The sequence below is a fragment of the Geospiza fortis genome, unplaced genomic scaffold (genome assembly GCF_000277835.1).
Source record: "Geospiza fortis unplaced genomic scaffold, GeoFor_1.0 scaffold55, whole genome shotgun sequence".
Lineage (NCBI taxonomy): Eukaryota > Metazoa > Chordata > Aves > Passeriformes > Thraupidae > Geospiza > Geospiza fortis.
This window is the reverse complement of record NW_005054308.1, coordinates 11733745-11756122: the sequence shown is the minus strand read 5'-3', so window position 1 is coordinate 11756122 and position 22378 is coordinate 11733745. Positions and strand designations below refer to the sequence as shown.

Below are 22378 nucleotides of genomic sequence, written 5' to 3'. Positions count from 1 at the left end.
TTTTCAAGCTGCTGCTTGAGTTTCACCTTCCTGAGCTTATGTGACTGCCAGACCCAAGTCCTGCCTCGCTGGAGGTGTCAGTGCACAGGAGGGAACGGGCTATCCTGAGGTCTCTGGCGTTTTGGAAAACAGTTTTCTTGCAGGATCCAATTTCCTTTGTTTCTCACAAAAAGAGCAGAGATGGTGAGAGGCTGAGGGGAAGTTCTGGCAGCTGCCTGCAGGCAGCAAATGTCAGCTGGATGGTTTTTTTTCCTTCTTCTTACTCAGGAGGGCTTTGCGAGGGGCTCTTCCTGTTGGGTGCACAGTGGAAACAAAACAGAGAAAATTGCTAAGAACCAAAACCATCAGAAGCAGGAAACAAAGAAATGGCTCAAATTAGTGTCTTCCAAAGTGAGAATGGACCTTTCCCTAGCAGAAGCAGCTCGGGGAACTCCACAAGTCTGTAGCCCAAGGCATCCTGAGGCTCTTGCCCTTCCTGCTGGTCTGACTGTGCCTTGGAAGCAGTGGCTGTGATCCCACCGGGAGGGAGCTCTGCTGGGCACGGGCTGGGCAAGGAGGGCACTGTGCCACAGCACCTGCTGGGGCACCTGCACCTTCCACTCCATGTGTCCCTCTGGCAATCCCACTCTTCCAGCAAACACAGTACTTGGAAAGGAATTTAGGAGCTAAATCCTCCTCCCTGCTTCCCGTGCCGGCCGTACACGCTGCCTTTCCCATGCACATGTTTAGTTTGCTGCCCAAACATGTGAAAAAAAGCAGTAACTCTTGTTTCAAGACTCTGCTGGAGTTGCTGGAGGTAAAAAAAAAATGTTTGTGCTCTTTTCTCCTAACCTGCCTCTTTCATTGCTCTTCCTCCCCCAGGCTGCCTCTGGCGCTCCTCAGCCGGCTCAGGTCCCCAGGCATGTGCAGCTCTCAGAGCCCCTCGCAGCAGGTCTCCAGACAACTTCTGCTGCTTTGATCTCCTGGCCGAGAGGACATCAGCTCCACTTCAAACATGTTTACAACCTGTTTATTTTTGTGGAACTCGGGGCTATTTCTGCCACAGAACATCTCAGAGCTATGGACAGGCAGAGCCCACTGATGCATTCCAGTCCTTTCATGAAATCACCTCCAGAATAAACAATATTCCCCTTCTGACATGATCAGTACCTGACTGCAGAAAAATACATCAAGGACCACCAAGCCCTTTGCTCCCTGATCTGTTCCTATAGAACAAAGCTGCGGAACATAAGGTTCTTCTCAAAGGTAACAAGGAAAAAGAAAATTACAGCTTTATGTAATGCCAGAGCACTTCAGCTCTGCTGAAACAAGGACAAGACTGCAGCTCACCAGCAGCCATGGCTCTGTTGCCTAAATGAAATGGGAGGCAGCCTGGGTTTGGGAAGCTGATGGAGCTCAAGCAGTGCAGCAGGTCCCAGCAAAGCCTGGAGTGATGGATGGGCTCTAGGAAGCAGCTCCTGGGCACCCCTGGCAGAACCACCCCAGACCTGACCACCAGCTCACAGGGCTCCAGTCTGGCAGGGCTCTTCTTGTGCTTGGTACTTTAATGCAAGAAAAATGATGTTAAATTCTCTGCAGTGTTACTCTCTGAGAAGCAATGTTGCTGCATGCTCGTTTGGGTGGGAAAAATTTAAAGAAATTTAAAGAAATAAGCAGCTGGAATGGTCTGTGGTCAGTATCACTTGACCAAACTGATCCAAAAAACCTCAAATTCTTCAGTACAGACCTTCCCCACATCTCCATTTACCAGTTCCCCATCTCCATCAGCACAGATTTCAGGATCTTCTTTCCAACAACACGGACGTGTCCCTCTGTAATCCTGATGACACCCAGCACATGGGTTTTCTTGTCACTTTGCTGCTTGGCTGATTTCCCGTGTGAGGGCATATCTCCCTGCTTTAGTCATTTCAGAAACCATCCAAAAGCTTTTCCACTTGACTAAGAGAGAGCCCAGGATGAGTTCTGGCTCTGGGGAGGAGCTGCTGTCCCACATTCCCATCTCCGGGCGCAGACGGATGGTGCTCGATGGTGCAGAGGGAGGAGGTGACAGGTACAGGATTCTGGCACGGAGCTCAGAGCCTGCTGCTAGTGCTGGAGACAGGGAGGGAGCAAGCAGAGAGTCAGCACTGGGAGAATTCTCAGCATGAGCAAGCGCTGCAGGCACTGCAGGAAGGAAGCTGCAGCACCAGCCTGGTGCCAGCACAGGTGTCCTCACGCCAGGTGAGCTCCAGGTGATGGGACATGGTGACATCTTAACAGGGAACAGCGTTTCAGTGACAGCTGCACAACTTGTTTGAACCAGACAATTACAGTACCATCAGCAGACTACAGACCCAGCAGTGGCTGCTCTCACACAGTGCCAGCACTGGGACAGGCAGGGGGAGGTGGGGCAGGGCAGGGAATGGAGGCAGCCACAGCTCCACATGAACCTGCCTGGACAGGACCTGAGTCACAGCATCTCCTGGGGCTGGAAGGGACCTTAAAGCCCATCCAGTCCACCCCAACCTCCCACTGTCCCAGGCTGCTCCAAGCCCTGTCCAGCCTGGCCTGGGGCACTGCCAGGGACCCAGGGGCAGCCACAGCTGCTCTGGGCACCCTGTGCCAGGGCCTGCCCACCCTCCCAGGGAAGGATTGCTTCCCAATATCTCACTCCACCTTTTGCTCAGCAGCTGCATTTTCTGCTCCATCAATACCCTCCTCCCTCTTCCTCTCTGCCCAAAAGGCTCTCAGCAGACTCAAAATCAGGCTGGAAGGTTTTATGTTGAACCGAGTGCTTTCAAACTGTGTTAAAGCTCTTAATTATTAATAGAAAAGTTGTAATGTGGCAGCAGGGAGCCAAAGCGGCAGTTTAGGAGGGAAGTGTTGGTAAATCAGGAGCCAGTGTCTTAGTCATGGCTTCTCCATCGTGCCACAGCTTCTAACATGAGATAATGCTGCAAGGCTGGGTGCATTAGTCACCAACAAATTCTGTTTGCAATTAAGCAGAACTCAACAGCCCTCCAGAAATCTCACTCCTCTCTGGCATTCAATGCACTGCAATCTTACATCCCCCTGAAAAGAAAACTCTCCCATCTGCCACCCCAACAGCCATATGGGATCCTTGGAAAACGAAGGAAATTAAAGTCCCTGTGGGATCACAGCTCCCAGCTCAGCTGTGGGGGGTTTGGGAGGATCAAATATTTGAGCTAAACACATCCTGTGCCCCGGGCGGCCCCACGGCGCTGCTGAGCTGGCTCTGCCAGCCACCAGCAGCTAAACGGAGCTGTGAGGCTGAGGGTGACCTCCTTTTGGGAGCTCAGAGCTGCAGGGAAGGGGGGGATACAGAAGGACGCTGTCCTTGCTGCCAGCCACCACCACCTGCCCCGGGGAGGGCAGCCCTGACCCCTGCCCAAGGCTGCGGTGGGTCCAGCCCTGCAGCACCCTCCCCGTGCTGCCCCAGCGCCCTGGGAGCTTTGGGTGCAAAGTGAGGAAATTTGGTCCTTGTTTCCCCAGGCTGAGCCCTCCTCTGGCTGGCAGACCCCAGACGGCCCAAGGCAGGTGATGGGGGATCCCCTGCTCTGCCCCACGTGTTCCCAGGGGGGAAAACAGTGCTCTGCCACCCCCAAGGAGGGCACAGACCTCGGGATGGCAGCAGCAACGCCCCCCAGGAGCTGGCACTGTCAGCTCCCCAAAGGGAGAGACGTTCCTCTCACTTTTTAAGCTGTTTCTGGAAACGACCAGAACAGTTGTTCCCCACTGTAAAAAATTCATTCCTGGCTAAGGAATATTCCCAACATAACTTGATAGGAGGCCACTTCCAGGCTCAGATCCTAACAGAAAACAAAGACAGCTCCTCTGAGCCTCATTAGCACCACGGGCTCAAACTCTCATTTTTTAGTGTGTAAATCTCCTCCCTGCACGAGGAGCCAACACTGCCCACGGAGAGCACACGCAGTGGGAAAAACAATGGGGATTACTTGGGCCTGAGAAGGTGATTTAAGAATAATGGATGATTAAAGACAATGCATAATAATTTTCTGCATTTTCTTGGTTTCCTTGATTTTGTTTCGTCCGTTTGGCCTCATGCTGCTTTGCTCGGCAGCATTCTGCACACACCAGTTACAAAAGCTGATCAGAGCTTTTCTCTGCAAACCCCACAGACCACAACACTGAAACAATCCAACTTGATCATATTTATCAAAAGAAACACCATGTTAGTTCTGTTCTTTCTTTTTCCAACTTTTTTTTTCAGTTGAAACCACCAAACTTTGTAATAACATTTTTGCCTCAGCAGCTCTAACCAGCAAAACTCTCCTCCAGTGTCACAGCTGGGAGGTGTGAGCACCACAACCCTCCCAGTTTACTGGCCCAGCCTCAATTTCTCTCTCTGCCATCAAGCTGGACATGTAGCCTTGGAGAACCTTCCCAGTAATCAAATACAGCAAAGATTAATGCATTCAACTGACTTTTTTTCTGGTTAGCTATTTTTCCACTTCTTTCTGTGTGCTTTCCCAAATCTCCCTGCGCTGCACCCACGGCTGTGCTGTCCAACCCAAGCTCCCCAGCAGTTCCCTTCCCAGTGCCCAGCCAGGACACCTTCCCTGAGGATCCCCCACGCCCAGCCCAGGGCACAGTGCCAGCCTGGGGACAGGCAGGGGACTGTGACAGCTCTGGGGCTGCTGACAATGTCCCAGCTTAGCACTGCCCTGTCACCAGTGTCTGCACAGCAGCCACGGGATTGGGTTACCCCCAGGTGAGGGGAAAGCAGAGGCCTTGCAGCTCCAGCTAATTTAGGAGATTAATTAGGCACAAGGATCCCCTTTCAGAGGAGACACGATGTCTCTGTGAGCAGCAGCCCTGCTCTGCTCAGTCCCTTTGGGGCAACTGTCAGCCTTCTGCAGGGAAAGGGGAAATGGGATGGGGTGGGAGGGGTGGCCCCCGGGGTGGTCCCCATCTGAACCCTGCTCACGTCCCCTGTGCCAGCCCAGCTCCTTCCAGACAGACCACAGGGAGCTCCGGGATGCTTTCAGCACTCCCAGTGCTGTGTGGTGGGGCTGGAGTCCAGCACTGCCTCAAAAACACCCCAGAGCTGTCAAAAGACTTACAAGGGAGAGTCTGGGCCACGTCCCCAGTTCTGAATTTGACCTCCCTGCAAAAAGAGGAACCAGAGAATGCACTTGGCCGTTTCTCTACTATATTTCACCTGAGGTGACATTTATAGGTGGCAGGAAGACCTAATGTACCATCACTCTGCTTTCAGCAGGCTCAATGAAAGGTTTGGCTGGGCTCACACTTGAGATTCTGCCCAAAGGAAACTCAGACATTGACTGAGCAATGGGCTGGGAGCGGAGCTGGATGGGAGGCAGAACACCCCAGGACCCCAAAATCAAAGGGGGGAAGGCAGGCAGGGGAGGAGAAAGAGAAAGAAGAGAGTCCTGGCCAGCAGGATGATGATCCTGAGCTCCACAGAGCAGCTCAGCACACAGAGTGCCTGTGACTGCCCCTGGGAAGGCTTTGGTGGAGCATCTTTAATTCCTGCATCCATCCCCCCACAGTGACTGGGAGGGATTTCAAATCCTGCTCCATTTGAAAGTAAAATTTGCATTAGCCAATATTTGTCTGAAGCAGTTTCTTTGAAGAAGATGCTGCGATCTCCACACTAATTACAGGAATTAGGAAAGCAAGTGCAAGATCTTTTTTTTCCAAGGCTTTCCAGAAAGCTGCGTCTTAAGCATCATGTGCTGCTGAAGTTTAAGGTGCATTTTTAGAACTCTTGCAAGGAAATCTAAATTAATTCAGCTTGCGAGAAGCACCCTTAGATGTTCCCAGAGCATCACCCAAATAGAACAGCGCTCTTCAAAGGCTGAAACATCTGAGGAGTCTCCTGAGGGGCAGCACTGGGAAAAGCTGTGGATGGTGGGAGTCAGGCTGCAGGAGCTGCGGGGTGGCCTGGAGTGCAGAGCCTCTGAAGTTCATCTGTCCATCTGTCTGTCCATCTGTCCGTCCATCTGCAGCCACTCACACACCCCTGTGCCACCAGAGCCCAGAGGAGCCCATGGCCAGGGCCAGGCAGAGGATTCAGAGCCACCCCAAGTCGTTCCTGCTCCCGTTAGCAGAGGGCTCTCAGCCTGACACATTGCCTTTGTTTGAGGGGATGTGATGGAGGAAATGTTTTGATCTATGACCACTGGGTCACATGGGGCTGGCCACAGGGCTGGAGACTCCTTTTATGAGAATATTTGGCTTCACTTTCAAGTTCAATTTGTGGAAAGTTTCTAGACCAAGGGCTGACTGAAAAGTGAAGGAGCTCAAGCTTTGCACAGCTGCTGTGCCAAACTCCAGGGCCCGTGGAGAGCCCACACAGCAGGAAACACATCCCAGCTTTCCCCTGCCAGCACACAGAGATGCTGGGGCAGGCAGGATCCCACTGCTGGGGGCTTCTCTTACCCAAACAGCCTGGAACATCCCACCTCAAAGGGAAATCCACCTCTGCCCTCCCCAAACCGACCCCTGCTCCTGCAGCCCACAGGCATTGCTCCTTTCCACACATCCTAAACTACCTCCTGGAAGGATACAGATGCTCAGAAAATAAATTATTTAAGCACAACACGGGAAGGAATTCATGGAATCCCTAAGGTTGGAAAAGACCTCCAAGATCATAAAGTTCAACCTTCTATATGGAATCTGTACATAGACATGTATATATAGAGATACAGATATAAATTTAAAGATTATATGGCCATCAGCAACTAAGCCTCAAGTATATTTATCTGTGGAGTCTACTGACTTTGCTGCTTGTGTTTTCCATGAGCCAGGTTTAAGGACATTTGCCAGAGCCCTGAATCACTCTGGTTTATGGAGCTTTCTCACTGCAGGCATGATCTAGGACTCCCAAGCTAAAGCTGCTCTAAAAGAAACAAACACACAGACACCCTCACAACAGTCTGCACCAAAAAAAAAATAAATAAGTCACAGGATAGTTTGAATGTTATGTCATCTGGAATCAGCCAAGCAGCAGACTGGGAATTTTAGGAGCTTTTCTCAAGTATGAGGACTGGGAGATAGGCGGGTTCTGTTCTAGCCTGGCAGCAATCTCTGCTCCTCCTGAGCACAAACCAACCCCCGTGTGAGGCACAGAGGATGCCAACCCTGAGCAGCCACACAGGGAGGTATTGAGGGGAGGGGAGGTGAAATAATCGAGCATCCTGATCCTGCCTGGAAGGCAATGCTTCAAGCAGCAGAAGCCTGGGCTGGGGATTGGGGTTGGGGCCACCAGGGCACCTCCTGCACCAGCTCCAGCCATCCCACCCTGCTGCAACCACAGATATTGGGTGTAAAGCCCCCTGTCCCAGCCTGGGAGCACAGCTGGGAACTGGTCTGCTCCTCTTAAAGAGCCATTTAGATAAGGCTGTTCTGGAGCTGCTCTGATTACAAGATTTTACCTAATCCCCCAAAAATGCCATTTATTGTTTGGCGGCTGAAGATCCGCCCCTCGGGGCTGGCCTCGGCGATCCAAACCCAGATTAGGCAGGAGAGCAGAGTTTTGGGGTCTGGGCTGAGCTTGAGTGGCTGCAGGCAGCAGATGGAGGCAGACACTTCCCCCCAGCCCCAGTGTCCAGCTGGGATCCCTGCAGTCACCCAGGGGTGCCCAGGGGACACAGCAGCAGGGGAGGTCCCCAGGGAGCCCCAGCCCTGCTCTGCTGGCCCCAGCACGCCTCTCCCAGCTCTTGGCTTGCTCCAGGGCCACAGTGGCTCCCGGCCAGGCGGCCACAATGCGGTGGAAGGAAGAAGAAACAGCTTTGTTTTGCCCAAAGCCTCGCAATTAATCAAGTTCCTATTTCCTCGCAGTTCCACGCTCCCCACCCCAGGCAGCTCCTGGGGGTGGCATGCCTCCAGCCATGGCAGAGGCACCAAGCACAGGGTTTGCTTTGCAATTCCATGCCAACAGAGAACCAGAAAATGGAATTAACACGAAATAGAAACGTCTTTGCTACAGTGAGAACCACGCAGGGCCCTGGGGTCCAGTGCAGGACGGGAGCCTCTGGAGCAGTCTGGCAGCCCCATTCCTCCAGCACCATCCCCTGGCACCCCCTGGGCACCAGCTCTCCCCAGGAGGAACACAAGGAATCCCAGAGCCATTTAGGCTGGAAATGACCTCCAAGAGCATCAAGTCCCAGCTGTGCCCGATGCCCACCTTGTCCCCAGCCCAGAGCCCCGAGTGGCACCTCCAGCCCTTCCTTGGGCACTCCAGGGATGGGCACCCCAAATCCCTGGGCAGTTCCAGTGCCTGAGCACCCTTTCCATGGGGAAATTCCTCCTGATTTGGACCCCCCTGAGCACAAGTCACTGTTTTTATACTGACACACAGCAAAACAAAACACCAGTGCATTTTCCTGGCCTCTTTCCAAATTAAAGTGGGGCTGAATATCAGGGTGGGAGGAGAGCGGGTGAGAACCCAGGCTCCTCAGGGATAGGAGCAGCTGATTTATGAGTAAATTTCTTAAACAGAAGTCCCAGAGATGCCATTTCAGAGGGACATTCCCAAAGTGGCTGCTGGGAAGGCAGGATGAGGGTGGGACCCGCTCCTGCGCCTCTGCACCTCTAATTGCCATTATTCTTCAGGAATATAAACAACAGGAGCCACCCAGCAGAGAGCATGAAAGCTCAGCAGAAAAGGGCCTGGGAGCCCAGGGACAGGAACTACAGGTCAGGCAGGTGAAGGACTCATTCCTGGCTCAGCACAGCCCCTCTGGTGAGCACAGATGGGCAGCACAGCCCAGCACAGCCCAGCACAGCCCAGCACAGCCCAGCACAGCCTGGTCTCTCCCACAGCTCTGCCCAGCTCCCCAGGAGAGGCACCAGCAGCAGGTAAAGGTCTGTTTGCTCCACCTCACGTGCCCTTGCTTTCATGTGTCCCAGCTGACAACTGCCAAAGAAACCTGCATTTTTAAGAGACCATTTTTCCAAAGAAACCCTAACCTCTCCTGTTTCACCCACTGCCTTATCCCTAGAAGTGTCCAAGGCAGGCTGGACAGGGCTTGGAGCAACCTGGGACAGGAGAAGGTGGCTCTGCCCATGAGACTGAGGAACTTGAAGGTCATTCCAAGCCAAAGCAGTGTGTGGATCCATGATTCTGGGATGGTGAGGGCCTTCAGAGCAGAGCACAGGAACGGAGCAATGAGAGGAAGGTGCAGCATCAGCCCAGTGCCATGGCTCTGGTGTGCCGTCCCCTGTCCCCCTGCCCCACAGCTCCCTCCCAGCCACCTGGAGAAGTCCCTGATAGAGACAGTAATAGCTAAAATTTCTTTCAGTCATGGAAAGAGAAATGTTCAATTTTAACTGGGAGGCCTAATGAAGATTTATTTATGTGGGAATAACCACTCTTCCTTGGAGTAACTGGGTTATTTTTTCATGACCACTAGACCTTAGATCTGCTCCTCATTTCTTTCCATACCCACAGAGGGCAAGAAATAGCCATACTTGGTCAGTGAGAAAATGAAATTAAATGCAAATAGACATGCACTGACTAAATCTGAGTTTCCCAAGATTATTATTTCTCTAAATGCCAAGTCCCTGGGGTGAAGGAGGGGCAGCATCAGCCTGGGCCAGGGCTGGCAGTGTGGGGGCTCAGCCTGGCCCATGGCCCCATCTCCACCAGTGCCCTGGGCCTGAGGATGGGCACCAGCACTGGGAACACTGGCAGGCCTGGAGGCACCAATGAACATGGGAAGGGTGTTAAACTGGTTCTGTCTCCCGGGCTGGAGCCACCCAGTGACACAGGCAGGGACACTTTCCCCTGTCCCAGGTCGCTCCAAGCCCTGACCAGCCTGGTCCTGGGCACTCTCAGGGATGAGGCAGCCCCAGCTGCTCTGGGCACCCTGTGCCAGGGCCTGCCCACCCTGCCAGGGAACAATTCCTGCCCAGCACCCCATCTAACCCTCTCCTATCAGTATGAAGCCATTCCTTGTCCTCCCCCGAGCTCAGCTGAAGGACACATCTCTGCTAGAGGCACACTGCTTTCTGCTCCATGCTTGGCAGTTTCCTAAGGAAGATGCTTTCTGCAGGGGCAGGATAAAGACACCCAACAGGACACACAAACCAACAGGACACAGAAACCTGCTGTGAGACCCAGCACTGCTTTGGGCACCATCCCTGCCCAGGCTCTGGTGGCCCTGGTGCCCAGGCAGCTGCAGCCTCAGTGACAGCTCCTGGCACGGGACAGCAGTCCTGCTGACTCACCCAGTACAACTCCTGCCCAGAGCAGTTTTTCCATAAAAATAAACCCAGCCCTAATAAATAAATGCATTCCCATCGTAAAAGCCTGATTGGTGGCTGGGAAGGAAGAGCCTGAGCCCGGCAGCAAAACAATTTCCCTCTGGACTGGAGACTGTGGACTGTGCTCCAGGGAAAGCACTTCAGAAGGAGCCCATTTCCCTGGGGAGGGGACAGGGGGACCAGCACTGAGGTGCAGCTGGGAAGGAGCAACACTCACTCACCAAGGGGATTTAGGAACTGGCCCAGCTCCTGGCAGAGCAGACCTGGGGGATACATGAGCATTTAGCAGAGAGCCAAGGGCTTTTGTAAACAGAAGCTCAAACAAACATCTCTCATTTCACAGATGGTGCTCACAATTTACAGCTGGCACATTTAAAGGCCACCTTGGACACATCGGTGCTCACAGCCACAAATGGGACACAAGAAATGCCCCAGGCCTGCAGGCCTCAACATTTGCACTCCAAGGAGCCTCCCTCTGAAATCCACAGGAGTTATTTCCACAGGAATGTCAGTAGGATACTCTGAATCATTACATCATCAGGATGACCCAGCTCCTTTCCCAGCAGCTTCCCAGTTTGGGTGAGCACAGGCTCCCGATGGGCTCGTGGGGGCTGCCAGGAGACAGCCCCTCCTGAACAGCTCCCCAGCACTGCAGCCCTGGTCCACAGCTACAAATCACAGAAAATTGTGAGGAACACAAGAAAAACCCCACAGTCCTGAAGCAGAGCTCAGGGATAGGTGTCACAGGACCAGCAGAGGATCTGGCAGCGTTTGAAGCAGCACAAACCCCGAGGCACCTCCAGACCCTCCCATGGCCACAGACCCTAAATGTGGGCAGGTAACTCCAGGGCAGCCCCAGAACCCCAGCACAGCAGCAGCAGCTGCCCCAGCCCAGGGCAGAGAGCGTGGCTGCCCGGGGCTGCCTGCAGAGCCCACATTTCTCAGCTGCCTGGCCAAACAGAAGTGTCTTTATGGAGACAGGATTTGGGCAGCCCCGCCGAGCAGGGCCGGAGCTGCTGGACACTGGCACCATTCAGACACCCTGCCCTGGCCCAGCCTGCAAACACAGGGCAGGGCTGGGCACAGACCCACGGCTGGCAGCCTCCTCACCCTCCTCATCCTCACCAAACCCAGCCTCACCGAGGGCAGAACCCCACAGAGCTCTCAAAAACCCAGGCACAGCCCCTGCTCCTGGGCAAGCAGGGGGAGTGACAGCCACACACACTTAGTCAGGATAAAATCAAGTTAGCTGCTTCACTGAAAGATTGGATTAAAGATGTTTGATTTAAATATTTGGGGTCCCAGAGAATATTTACCCTGTGGTAGCCCCCTGAGGATCCATATTTCAAACTTCAGCTCAACACAGACCAAAACCCTGTGTGCTCCTGCATGTGCAGAAATTATAATCACTGGGCTTGTGGAAAAGCACCAGATGCCACCAGCACTGCCAGAGCCACGAGCTGCCAGTGCTGTCCTGCTCAGCCCTGTTTCAGCTCACAGAACTCAAGGCTCTGTAACTGGCACAAGCACCTGGTTGAGTGCCAGCCTGCTCACCTAATCCCTGGGGAACAGCACGGTGCCTCCGCTCCCCAGAGCCCCACAGCTTTAACTCAGCTGTGCTGCTGAATTCCTCTGCAACTTCCCCTAAGAAAGAAATCACTAGGAAGAGGCAACTCGTGGAATCTGAAAAACTGTGAATTTGGCAACCAATCCTTATAAGGTCTCAGCAAGACCCAGGCTCACAAACCTCATTCTGTGATAAGACACATCATTCTTTTCCCCCTTGAAGGATAAACTAAAGCCATCCTGTTGGGGAATGGGATGTGACTGACTCCAGAGCTTCAACCAGGCACGAGAGAGAGAAGCATCTTTACTCTGTATGTATCATATACAAAGCACAACCTTGATGGAGGTGTCCTACCTTTGGGTGGTCTGTCCTGCCCCCAGGGCTCTCCTGCTGTGGGATGATCCCCATGGAGCAGGCACAGCACCAAGGACAGGCCGCTGTGGGGCTGCTGCAGCTCAGGGTATAGTGGCAGGAGGATGATGATGGAAGCAGAGCAGATGGTGAAGCTGGATGAAGTCTGTGTCTGTTCCACACTTACCTTCCTGCCTGGGAGAGCCTGGCAGGGCCTGGAGCCATCCTGAATGCCAGAGTGAGAGCTGCACCTCAAACCCCAAACCCAACCCAGCCAAGGCAACAGCTCACCATGCCCACAGCTCCTGTCCCAGCACCCACTGGCACCCAGCTACCCCTGGCACGGCCCAGTGCGGACTGGGAATGTCAGGGCCCATGGGAGGGGGGGCAAGGACAGTGTCCTGCTCTGGGAGGGGAACAAGGACAGTGTCCCTGCTCTGGGAGGGGAAAAAGAACAGTGTCCCTGCACTGGGAGGGGAACAAGGACAGTGTCCTGCTCTGGGAGGGGAACAAGGACAGTGTCCCTGCACTGGGAGGGGAAAAAGAACAGTGTCCCTGCTCTGGGAGGGGAGCAGTGCTCCCGCCGCCCATCCCAAGGATGCACAGGGCGTGCCTGGAGCTCTGGGGAACAGGCTGCATCTCCTGGAGATCTGAGCAGATCCTCACGTGGTGGGGAGGGGAGCTTCTGTGGGAAAATGCTGCGGGGCTGGCCGGGGCTGGCAGGAAGGAAATTCCCCCAGCGGAGCCGCCATCGCGAGGGCTCCGCCGCGGCAACTTCAGGGACTCAGAAATAACCCGGCCTCCCCAGGGAGGCACTGCTAAGGTCACTGTTTTTTCCCTTGAACTTTCCAGATGAAGGAAGCAATAGCAGAAGCAACAGCATAGATTTGGCCGGAGATCAACTGTACTGACAACAGTCACAGGATTGAACTCAGAAGAAAAGTCCTTTGTGTGTGTTGGAGTTATCACCAGATGGGCCGGGCAGCACTGGGGAGCTCTGCTCAAAAATATTCCACATGGGCAAAGCCATCAGAGCTGGAACCCATGGCAGATGGAACCCACAGTAACTAATTCCACTGCTTAGACTGAGTTTAAAACAGAGGCAAATGTTTGGTGCCCATTAAAAATTCAAATGTTAAATTGTATTCTTCAGCAGACTGCTGAAGTTGAGAATAAGAAACAATTCTGATTAAGGATTAAGGATGGAGAGTCTATAAAGCACTAATTACCATTGTACTTACAGGGAATTTGGCCTGTTGGGCTTAATTACTTCTAGTTCAAGATCACTCGAGTTCAGGCTGGGCTGGGGAGCGCTGTTGGAGTTGAGGAAGCTGTTTGCATTTGAAGAGACGACAGATTCCAGGCTGGAGTTGATGATGCTGTTCCTATTCTCCTCTAAAAAACACCAAAACCCAAGAATCATCAGCTGCCACTGCAGACAAAGTGAAGAGCAAAGAGCTGTGAAGGCACTGAGCATTCCCAGGAAACCCTGTGCCAGTGCAAACAGGGACATGTCCCCAGAGCTCGGTTAGTTACAGACACATGATACATTAAAGCACAAGAAATACCAGGTACTCTTTGGCTCCTCTGGGTTCCAGATGCAGTGAGCAGTGAACACACTGTGCATCTCAAAGAGCCACCGCAGCCCAGGCCCCCTCCTCAGCTCTGCCAGGCCACCCAAAATCCCATTAACTCATTTCCAGGAGCCGCCTTTGCCACTGGAGCAGTAATTGCAGTTGTGAGAAGCAATTAGCAACGCTGATGGCACGAGAGCAGCCCTGGGCAGAGAGTGGCTGCTTCTGGGATGCTGCTCTCCTGAAAGGCAGGCACCAGCTGGAAAACACAGAGTCCTACTGCAAGGATACCTCTTTCCAAAATTATTTTTGTGGTGCACAATAACATGGTCTAACCACAACCCAAAAGCATGTAGTGAGAGGGAATCCTTGCTCTCAATCTCTTTAAATTCCACCTCTTTTTGAGTGAGGAGAATGTGCGATATTCATTTGTATCCTGTGCACACATAAAGGGGGGGTAAAAGAGTGCAAGAGGAACTCCTGGGTTGTGTGAAAGGTTAATCCACACAGCAGAGAGGAACTGCCTGTAAAACAGCCTGGCAGGAGGGTTGTCTTGGGGTGCTGGTGCAGCTCTGCCACCACTCCAAAGGGAAATGCCACATCAGCTCTGGAGCTGCTGCATTTCCCAGGTACCTGGACAGAATCAGCACCTGCAGGGCAGCAGGACAGGGCTTGGTTTAGCTCAGGTTGAGCTTATCTTCCAGAGGTGAGCCAAGGATGGGTGACACTGATACATGTCAACGTGTTCTGAAACTGGATTTCATTAATCTTCATTTGCAATGAGCCACCATGGGAACAAGCAGCACAGACATTTCTCTGTCCCCAGCTCTGCAAAAGTTCAACCCCCAGGGCACCAGCACCCTGGCATGAAAAAGATGATCCATGCAGAAGACAAAGAGGGAAAAGTGAAGAAAAGCAGAGTACTGACCTCCACAAATACTGACAGGCAGATGTGATAGCCAGCAGATGAAGCAATAAAGAAATTAAGCTGTCTAAGGACCTAAAAACCCCAAATCCCTCTGTTTTTGCATGGGCCAGAGGAAGTTTTAGGCGGCCCATGAGGGGACACCTGTACACAGCTGGCCGAGCCCAGAGACTGCCTGTGCTGAGCCCAGGCAGCCCTGAGGAGCTGACCTGAGCCCCTGGAGCGTGGACTGACACCAGCTCATTATTTGCAAACATCTCCTGCCCAAGGCTGGAGGCTGGGAATAAGCTCCATAAGCTTGGCAGCTCAGCGTGGATTGTCCCTCTAATCTCCAGAGCAGCCACGAGCCAAGAGTGGAGTCCCTGTCAGCCACAGAGCTGGGAGTGCCTCAGCTCAGGGGGAACGGAGATGAATGGCAGAATCTGAAACTCCTGCTTCATTTTATTTCCTCCTTTTTAAAAGGCTGAAACTGTACTTTGCTTCATGTTTTCGAAAGCTCACGTGAAGGATTCTTTGCTGGAAGATTTGATTTGGTTTTACAGCTGCAGGAGCAGAGCTGCCCATCAGCTCAGGAGCATTTCCAGCCTGCAGAGAAAAGAGCCTTTCACCCCTTACCCAAACTTCCTGTCTCTAGTGGGAAGTCAGGCAGGCAGAGCCACTGGAGCCTCACCAGAGGCTTTGTCTCCAGGAACCCTGATAAGTGATCCAGGGCACTTTGGTGACAGTGACCCCAGAGAGACAAAAGAACTGATAAGGAACAAAATGGTGTTCGCTGTGTTGGTGACACTTGTGTCACAACAGCTACTCCCTGGGTCAGATGTGGATAAAAATGTAAATGTTTAACAACAAAATAATCACTATAATCATAGATTAATCATGATTATCTAATCTGCTCCCTGTTGTGCTGAACATGATAATTTTTTACTTAGACACAGCTTGGTATGATGAATGCTAATGAAAACAGAAAGATACTGGACTTTGATGAACAGGTTTCAAGTGATGGAAAATCCACTGTCCCACTCTACTTCTTTTTAGGTCAAACTGCTCCCAGTCTTAAAAAATGTGCACCCTGCTCCCATTTAGAACATTTCTAGCTTCAATTTCAATTTTCAATTTCTGTGCTGCTCAACTGGGCTTGAGCTGCTGCCTAAGGCCTTGTGCTTCACCCTGACTTCAGAGCCTTGGTCTGTCTCCAGACCAGTAAAAAAGGAAAGGAAGAAGAAAAGAAGAAGAAAGGAAATCTCACATATTTCTCGTGATTTGCAGCAGGGAAGGCAAATAAAACAGTAGTGGCTTCCCAAAGACACAGGAGGTTATAGACTGTCAGGAGGAACACCAAGAAAATGCTGCTTCACATGGGAATGAATAAATAAATGCAGAAATAAAGAAACGAGCTCAGTTCCTCTCCCAGGCATGGGGAGGATGGCACACAGAGCCCAGAGAGCCTGGAGGCTGACAGGCCACTGCTTAGTTAGCAGCAGATAAATTACTGGGGCTGAAAGTTTTCAAAAGCAGCGTTTGATATTTGAGGCTTCACCGAGAGTCATCCCACACCATTTCCAGAGCACGCTCGGGGCCACCACTGCTTCCTCAAGCCCACGCGGATCTTTCCAACACCTCCGAAAGGAGAGTGCCTGGTAGTTAACAGTAACCTAATCAGACAAACCCACGTGTTTGGAGTCAGCAAAGTCCACAGCAGCCACTCTGTGCACCCTGGGGAGCTGGCCATCCCCAGCCCTGCCCTGCTCCTTGCTCCACTTGTGCCGTCCTGCTCACCAGGAGACTCTCCTGCTTTTTTACCAAACTGGGAGAGCTGCCTGTGTGCAGCTGGCTGGCTCCAGGAGCACATGGGCAGGAAGAACCAGAGAGCTGGGAATTGGGTTTACTCTGTAACATGAAACAACAGCCTGAGCAGACACATTTCTGCCACCCCATGAGCAGGGCTGGGGCCTTGGCTCTTTCACCCAAATATCTGGAGCATCAATTAGTGACAGAAATGGAAAGATGAGCTCCAACATTTTTAAACTGCCATGGTACATAATCCTCAGGAAAATGCCGAACCTCCTGGCCGAGTTTTCCTGTCTGTAAAAGGCAAAGTGCCCGAGGGCATCCCAAAAGGGCTGCCCTGTGGTGGCTGCCCTTGCCACAGGTGTGGCACCGCGTCCTGGCAGCTGATGGCAGCGATGACGGGCCCAGGAACATGAGAAGGGGACACGCAGGGGCCCGTCAGGTGGGGAGGGGACAGCAACACTTTATCCCGTGCTAAGGCAGCCTCATGCAGAGCCCCAGTTAAGGGCTTGGATGCCAGGAGAGATTCCACTCCCCACCAACACGACAGCAGAGGAAACCAAAGCCTGACCCTGTTATGGAATCAGCCCTTCCACTGACAGCAGGAAAACTGCAGGGGATGGCAGGGGGATGGCAGGGGATGGCAGGGCAATGGCAGGGGATGGCAGGGGAACGGCAGGGGAACGGCAGGGGAACGGCAGGGGAACGGCAGGGGAACGGCAGGGGAACGGCAGGGGAACGGCAGGGGAACGGCAGGGGAACGGCAGGGGAACGGCAGGGGAACGGCAGGGGAACGGCAGGGGAACGGCAGGGGAACGGCAGGGGAACGGCAGGGGAACGGCAGGGGAACGGCAGGGGAACGGCAGGGGAACGGCAGGGGAACGGCAGGGGAACGGCAGGGGAACGGCAGGGGAACGGCAGGGGAACGGCAGGGGAACGGCAGGGGAACGGCAGGGGAACGGCAGGGGAACGGCAGGGGAACGGCAGGGGAACGGCAGGGGAACGGCAGGGGAACGGCAGGGGAACGGCAGGGGAACGGCAGGGGAACGGCAGGGGAACGGCAGGGGAACGGCAGGGGAACGGCAGGGGAACGGCAGGGGAACGGCAGGGGAACGGCAGGGGAACGGCAGGGGAACGGCAGGGGAACGGCAGGGGAACGGCAGGGGATGGCAGGGGAATGGCAGGGCAATGGCAGTCTGTGAGGCATGGCTAGGGCACAGCTGGAGGGCAGGGAGGGCACTCACGCTTCTCGTTGGGCTGGGCCGTGTGGAACAGTGTCAGCGGGCGCTCGCTGCACGAGGGAGGCTTCGACTCCGTGCTCTTCTTGCGCGATAACAGCAGCTGCGAGTTCGACGCCGGAGCCTCTGGCACCGTGTTAAATATCTGTTAAAATAATAAACAAGTTGTTCTTTGGCATCACCCCATGGAACAGGACAGCTGCCCACCTGCCTGGGCTGCACCGCTCCCCAGCGCAGCCTCTGAGGAAGACACGCACTCAAAAGGGCAACGTTTTGGGGACAGATTCCTAAATTCCACGTTTCTACTCTGCCTGCACTCCTCTTTTTTTCACCCAAGATGCACACTGCAAACTGTGAAGAACTCTGGCACTCTGCTGACTTTCTGGGGGTGCAGGTGATGATGGGCAGCCCAGACAGACCAGCAGTGTCCCCCCTGTGCCCCCACTGCATGAGCCCGGCGCCCACGCTCCCACGGCTGCAGACCAGCTTGGGAAAGTCTTTGCAACTTCCAGCTACAGCTGTCAGAAAACTGAGTAATCACATTTTTCTCAAGGGGATGAAATTTTAAAACTGCATGAACCCGAAGGGCAGCAGCCTTGCTGGTTGCTGATATTTGGTTATGAACTGCTCCTTTTCTAGATCCCACAGGCTCAGAGAAGGGCAGTGACCCCTCCAGACCAGCTCTCTCAAAGCCTCTCTCCATTGCTGAGAGTCCATTAAACCCATTCCTCAGTGTCCTTCCTGCTCTCCTGCCCCTGCCAGACAGACAACTGGCACAATCAGGCTTTCCCAATGGGAAAAGCACACGTTGGCACAGCTCTCTGCTAAAGACAGAACTGGATGTGGACTCGGAGCCATGATGCCACCCCAGCCAGGGCAAGCTGCTTTCTACTTCTGCCTTCGCTGCCCAAATGCACAAATCCGTTACTCCTTTCCAATCAAAACCAGACTAACAAAAGATCATAATCAGGGAACTGGCTGCATTTAGAAGAAAATGGTATTTTTTGAAAAGCACATGCAGCCAGGGAGGGATGGCCAGCACCTCGGCCCCACCGAGCCACCACTGCTCCACTGGCAGACCCCAACATCCATGGCCAACAAACACAAACACATCAGGATTCAGACCAACACTGGGGATAAAGCCAGTAGTGGATAAACCCGGATTTAGTCAGCAAAGCAGGAGCCAGCTGAGGTGTGCATCTCACTGAGTGCTTTAGCACTCATCTCTCTTGACACCAAAGACAAATTCCCAATAAACAGCGGGAAGGGGGAGAAAGGGAATTTCTGTGATGGAATCACAGCCATGCAGCCATAAACAAGGCTGGCTACCAGCAGCACTGGTTACACAGGCACAGCCCAAGAATGAGGTGCCAGCTGCCCCCTCCCCAGCACAGCCCCACCGTGGTGCCACTGGCCATGGGGAGAGAGGGGGCTGCCATGGGCAAAGAGAGACCAATTCCTTTCCATAAACCCCTGACATGAAAGAAGCAAGGGAAGCCATTACCTTCTCATGGTTTTCTATCAAAATCTCAATCACAATGTTCTGGAATTTGATGTCCATAATGGCAGCCACGGTTTCCTCTTGAGGTCGCAGCAGCGTCGGCCCAAACACCACACCCAGATTAGCAACAGTCATCAGGTTCTGCTTGTGATTATCTGCAACTCTGGGAAAAAAAGAGAAAGAGAATGAAGTAGGTGATGGAACTAATCCACAGGGAACCCCCTCCCTGCCCTCCCTGGCTCGTGGCTGGCACAAGGCTCACAACCCTGTTTACATTTTTCACGCTCCTGGTGAGCTCCTTGAAGGCTCAGCCATGTGGAAAAGTACAAATTTAACTGTTGTGTTCCTGGGGACCTCTCAGCCCCCAGGAATTGACTAATCCCATAAAACCTCAGCCCCACGCCAGCCACTGAGCCTGATGCTGCAAACCCCTCCCAGGAAAACATCTTGAATCATTAATGCTTAAAACCCTTCTGAAAACAAATTGTTGGACCTCTGACACATGCTGCTCTCCAACTCAATGAGTGACCTCATATGTTCCAAAGGCCAATTCCTTCCCAGCCATTCCAGCACCAGAGGTCAGTCCCCTCTGGCCCAGCCAGGCTGCTGGGAGGCCAAGATGGGGCTTTGCCCCCAGATCCCCACGTGTTCCCTTCTCCTGGCACAAGATGGGGACCCAGGGACACCCAAGCCTTCCTCCTCACCACCTCCACCTCCTTCAGCTCACAGGAGGGCTCGGAGCAGCTCAGCAAAGTGAAGCAGCTCACGCTGAGGATGGGGCACCCTGCTTATGGTGTTTGAGGGGTTACCCTGGAGCAGCTCCAGCTGGCACCTGGTCTGAGAGGGCCAAAGCCCCAGCAGCCCTAACGGGACACATCCTGCGCTCTGCCTCACCCCCAGGGGACACAGCAGCAGGGACACAGGCAGGCATCCCTCAGCCAGGCTGGGCTGCAGGTGCTCAGCTCTCCAGGAAGGATGGAGCTCACTGGGCACCCTGGGCACTGCTGGGACACCTATGTGCCCCCTGGGCACTGCTGGGACACACCTGTGTGCCCCTGGACACTGCTGGGACACACAGGGACACGTGTGTGCCCGTGACCTGCAGCGCAGCCCTGCAGCCCCAGGAGTCTTTCTTGTGGTTTGCTCCTGACCTCTTCAACCAGGAAATGTGGTGGCTTCAGGCTGTGTGCTCACACAGTTGTAGCCTGAGGGATTTTTAGTGTCGTTTCTTTCTCTTTCTCTCCTGTTTCCCTGGACAGATGCAGCAGGCCAGCACACAGTGAGGCTCAGACCCACTTCTTGGACTGACCCTAAAATTTATAGCTGTGAGTTTCTAACATTGATCTTGGGGTCAAGACATCTGTGTGCAAGCTCAGCAGATTTCAGCAAACCGCAAGCCCAGGCTGGCCAAAAAGAAAAGATGCTTTCCATCCTTTTCCATCCAAATCTCACCTGAACAGCAAAGAACTCATCCCTACACACAGCTCCTCAGGCAGCAGACAGGGGCACATCACAAGAGGGGCTCAGGGCTGCTGGCTCAGCTCCCCCAGCAGCAACACCAGCCCTGCCCACTGCCTGGGCAAGAAGCCTCACACTGGTGCACATTTCACCCTGGGAACAGGCAGAGTGTCCCCCCCGAGTGTGCACCTGGCATCCCAGCTCAGAGTGGGGAGGTCCTGGCCAAAGCCCTCGGGAGCTGGGGGGACCTCCCTTCACCCATCACTGCCCCACTGCCGGGAAGCTCTGAATGCTTAATCACAGCCTGCAGGAATCCCTGGTGGCAGTAATGGCTGGGACAGGTGGGCTGGCCTGGAGAGGGCTCTGCCACAGAGGGGACAGCATCACCAGAGGGGACAGCATCACCAGAGGGGACAGCATCACAGAGGGGACAGCATCACCACAGGGGACAGCCCCACAGAGGGGACAGGCTCACAGAGGGGACAGGCTCACAGAGGGGACAGCCCCACAGAGGGAACAGGCTCACCAGAGGGGACAGCATCACCAGAGGGGACAGCGTCACAGAGGGGACAGCGTCACAGAGGGGACAGCATCACCAGAGGGGACAGGCTCAGTACAGGTGAAGTGCTGCTCACACCCAGCCAGGCTGGCCATCCCCACCCCTGGACAGGCACAGAGCCTCTACCCATCCCCATCCCCATCCCCATCCCTATCCCCATCCTCATCCTCATCCTCACCACAGCCAAGAGCTCGCCCAGCTGCTCATGGCCATGCCAGCACTGCTAAGCTGGGAGGGGAAACAAACTGTCCTGAGGGAGTCACAGCCTCATGGAGCAGCAAGAAAGGCAGAACAGGTTCAATAAGAAACAATATATACTAAATAATACTTAAATACTAAATAATACAAATAATACAAATATAAATAATACAAACCCACCTCCCCCTCCCACCCACATCACTCACAAACCCCAATGACATTTTTGCATTGCAAAATTGCATCTCAGACACACATTCACATGCTCCTAATTGGACATGGAAAAACGCAGCTGCAGTCCAAATGGCTTTCAGAAGCATTAATAAAATAATAATTTTAATGATCTTCTGTGGTTAGTAAAACAATGTTCATTTATAAAAAAAACAACTGAATTGATCTAAGTCGCACAAAATGAGGTGCCTCCATTTCTCATTACCGTTACCATGTCCTACATCACTCTAATAAATTGCACTGTCATCAGCTCATTACAGGGAGGCAGCTGAGCGTGGTCCTGGCAATTATTTCAGACTGGGCTATTAATGGCTTCCCAGGCAGGACATGGTCCCAGAGCACCAGCCCAGGGCCTGCCCACTCACCCACGGGGTGCTGGCCCTCGCCTCCACCACCACACCCTGCTCAGAGTGCTCTGCTGTGCCCCTGGGGCGTGGGAGCTGTCCTGCAGCTGTGCAATCTGGCTCCTTTCTGGAATAAACCTCAGGGCCACACGAACTCCTGCTCTGCAGCCCGGGTACTTTTCCAGCAATAGCCATCCCTGTACCAGGTCACCACAGCCGTGCTCCAAAACATGATTCACCTTTCACATCCTTCAAATTCCCCATCCATTACCCACAGGATAATTCACTCTAAATTATACCTCTTCATCATCCTTTGTACTAGGAAATAACGCTGCAGTTTCTAAAGATGGCTGTTCTCAGCCCAAAGTGGGCTTAATGCTGGGGCTGTTCAGC

The 22378-nt window shown here is 53.4% G+C and overlaps 1 protein-coding gene across 1 annotated transcript in view; it reads right to left on the bottom strand.

Annotated features, from left to right (window-relative positions):
• The window catches only part of ARHGAP26 (Rho GTPase activating protein 26), an 82995-nt gene that overhangs the window by 6334 nt on the left and 54283 nt on the right, over positions 1-22378 (bottom strand). The window contains exons 17-19 of the mRNA XM_005418826.1: positions 19202-19361; positions 17704-17842; positions 13414-13567 (exon numbers count right to left, since the gene is read on the bottom strand). Coding sequence (XP_005418883.1) covers positions 13414-13567; positions 17704-17842; positions 19202-19361 — 453 coding nt within the window. The remainder of the gene's footprint in view (positions 1-13413; positions 13568-17703; positions 17843-19201; positions 19362-22378) is intronic.